This window comes from Oncorhynchus masou, unplaced genomic scaffold (genome assembly GCF_036934945.1).
Source record: "Oncorhynchus masou masou isolate Uvic2021 unplaced genomic scaffold, UVic_Omas_1.1 unplaced_scaffold_625, whole genome shotgun sequence".
NCBI classification, from domain to species: Eukaryota; Metazoa; Chordata; class Actinopteri; order Salmoniformes; family Salmonidae; genus Oncorhynchus; species Oncorhynchus masou.
In genome coordinates, this window is record NW_027016844.1 from 367643 (window position 1) to 369922 (window position 2280).

The 2280-nt window shown below is 43.5% G+C and overlaps 1 protein-coding gene across 1 annotated transcript in view; it reads left to right on the forward strand.

Annotated features, from left to right (window-relative positions):
• LOC135539250 (vam6/Vps39-like protein) overlaps positions 1-2044 on the forward strand; it is a 46926-nt gene extending 44882 nt beyond the window's left edge. Inside the window, exons 17-18 of the mRNA XM_064965078.1 lie at positions 174-265; positions 462-2044. Coding sequence (XP_064821150.1) covers positions 174-265; positions 462-543 — 174 coding nt within the window. The 3' untranslated portion in view covers positions 544-2044. The remainder of the gene's footprint in view (positions 1-173; positions 266-461) is intronic.
• The last annotated feature ends 236 nt before the right edge of the window (positions 2045-2280 follow it).

The window sequence follows — 2280 nt, forward strand, 5'->3', positions numbered from 1 at the left end:
TGTGTGTGAGAGAGCTGGGGGGGGGGGTTAGGCTGAGGAAACTATTTGACCAGGTCGTCAAGAGTTCCTATGGGTGAGCTGGGGGGGGTGTGTGTGTGTGTGCGAGATGGACATTGTGTGTGTCGTTTCTACCCACCTGACGCGCGTGTGCGTTTGTTTGTTTGTTTGTGCAGGTCCAGGAGGAGCGTATCTTCCACCAGCAGGTCAAGTGTACCATCTCAGAAGAGAAGACCTGCCGGGTCTGTAAGAAGAAGATAGGCAACAGGTAACACTGGTTTGGTGCTACTTTGTTGACCTGAATCGCCAAGCCATCTATTTACACCATCCCCTTTTAGTACGAACATCAATGCTTCATAAACTCCTACAACCAGGTCATATACATTCTGTATAAGAGATCATGTGAATATGTAGTTAAGGCTCTGTTTATATACTGTTACTGAATCACCTGTCTCTCTGTGCAGCGCCTTCGCCAGGTATCCCAACGGTGTCGTCGTTCATTACTTCTGCTGTAAGGACCGAGGGGTGTGTCCTATTGAGCAGTGACACCAAAATAGTGTCCTCTTGTGGACGACATGTTCCTTAGCGGCACCCTGGACGGAGGGAGCTGGGTTTGTCTGAAACACTTCCACAGCAGCTTGGCTGTTCAGCTGGACTCATCTCTGGAACTCTGGATCTCTAGATCTCTGGATCTCTGGAACTCTGGATCTCTGGAACTCTGGAACTCTGGATCTCTGGAACTCTGGATCTCTGGAACTCTGGATCTCTGGAACTCTGGATCTCTGGCTGCTTCTGTCTGGAATTGTGGAATGCTGTTCCTCTCCCTCCCGATCTCGCTGTCTCTCTCTGACTCTCGCTGTCTCTGTCTTTCTCTCTGATTCTGTCTCTCTGACTCTCTCTCTGATTCTGTCTCTCTGACTCTCTCTCTGTCTCTCTCTGACTCTCTCTGACTCTCGCTGTCTCTCTCTGACTCTCGCTGTCTCTCTCTGACTCTCTCTGACTCTCGCTGTCTCTCTCTGACTCTCGCTGTCTCTCTGACTCTCTGACTCTCGCTGTCTCTGTCTTTCTCTCTGATTCTATCTCTCTGACTCTCTCTCTGATTCTGTCTCTCTGACTCTCTCTCTGACTCTCTCTGACTCTCGCTGTCTCTCTCTCTCTCTCTCTGTCTCTCTCTGTCTCTCTCTGTCTCTCTCTCTCTCTGACTCTTGCTGACTCTCTGTCTATCTAATATTCGGATAATCTTTATTAGCATGAATGACTAAGCCACTTATGCTAAAGCGAAGTGAGATAATGTAATCAAAAATAACAGTTAAAAAAAAAGTATGAATATTGATGGTGATTAGATAAAGGAGACTAATATATATATTATACACAATCATTCAGAATTTTGGGGTCACTTAGAAATATCCTGGTTTTTGAAAGAAAAGCTCATTTTTTTGTCCATTAAAATAACATCAAATTAATCAGAAATACAGTGTAGACATTGTTAATGTTGTAAATGACTGTTGTAGCTGGAAACGGCTGATCTTTAATGGAATATCTACATAGGCGTACAGAGGCCCATTATCAGCAACCATCACTCCTGTGTTCCAATGGCGCGTTGTGTTAGCTAATCCAAGGTTATCATTTTAAAAGACAAACGCCCTTCACAGAACAGTGTAAACTGGGCCTCTTTACGTCAATGAAGATATTCCATTAAAACTCAGCCTTGCCTCGTTTCCTCATCTACTCATCTCATCTCATCCTCAACACGCTATTGGCTATACATAGAGGAGGAGAGTTAAGCTGATGGTGTGTGTGTGTGTGTGTGTGTGTGTGTGTGTGTGTGTGTGTGTGTGTGTGTACTTAAAAGCATCCCTTTGCTTTTCACTTTTCATGTTGTTCTCAGTGACCCGTTTGTTTCTAAGGAAATGGTTGAAAACCACTCCAGATTATAATGTAACGACTAAACTTCTAATATGGTTCGATGTGCACAAACAAGTTCTTTTGTTGTTCTTTTTTTTAAATATCTCAGTTGCCTCAATATAAACCCTTCTGTCTTCACATAGACGCCATTTGTTTGATTGTTTAAACATCCACAGTTTCAAAATACATATTTTTTTTGATTGATTGTTTGTGAAAAAACCTGAAAGAAGATCAGTTCAGCTCGGCGACCATTTTCTTCCTCATCACAGAGGTATGACGGTTTAAAAGGTTTGATTTAAGTCTTTATTCTTAAATCATGTTGTCGTCTGACTGGGACTGACGGAAGCTGTACTGTATGTCGGAGTGGAAGGTTTCTCT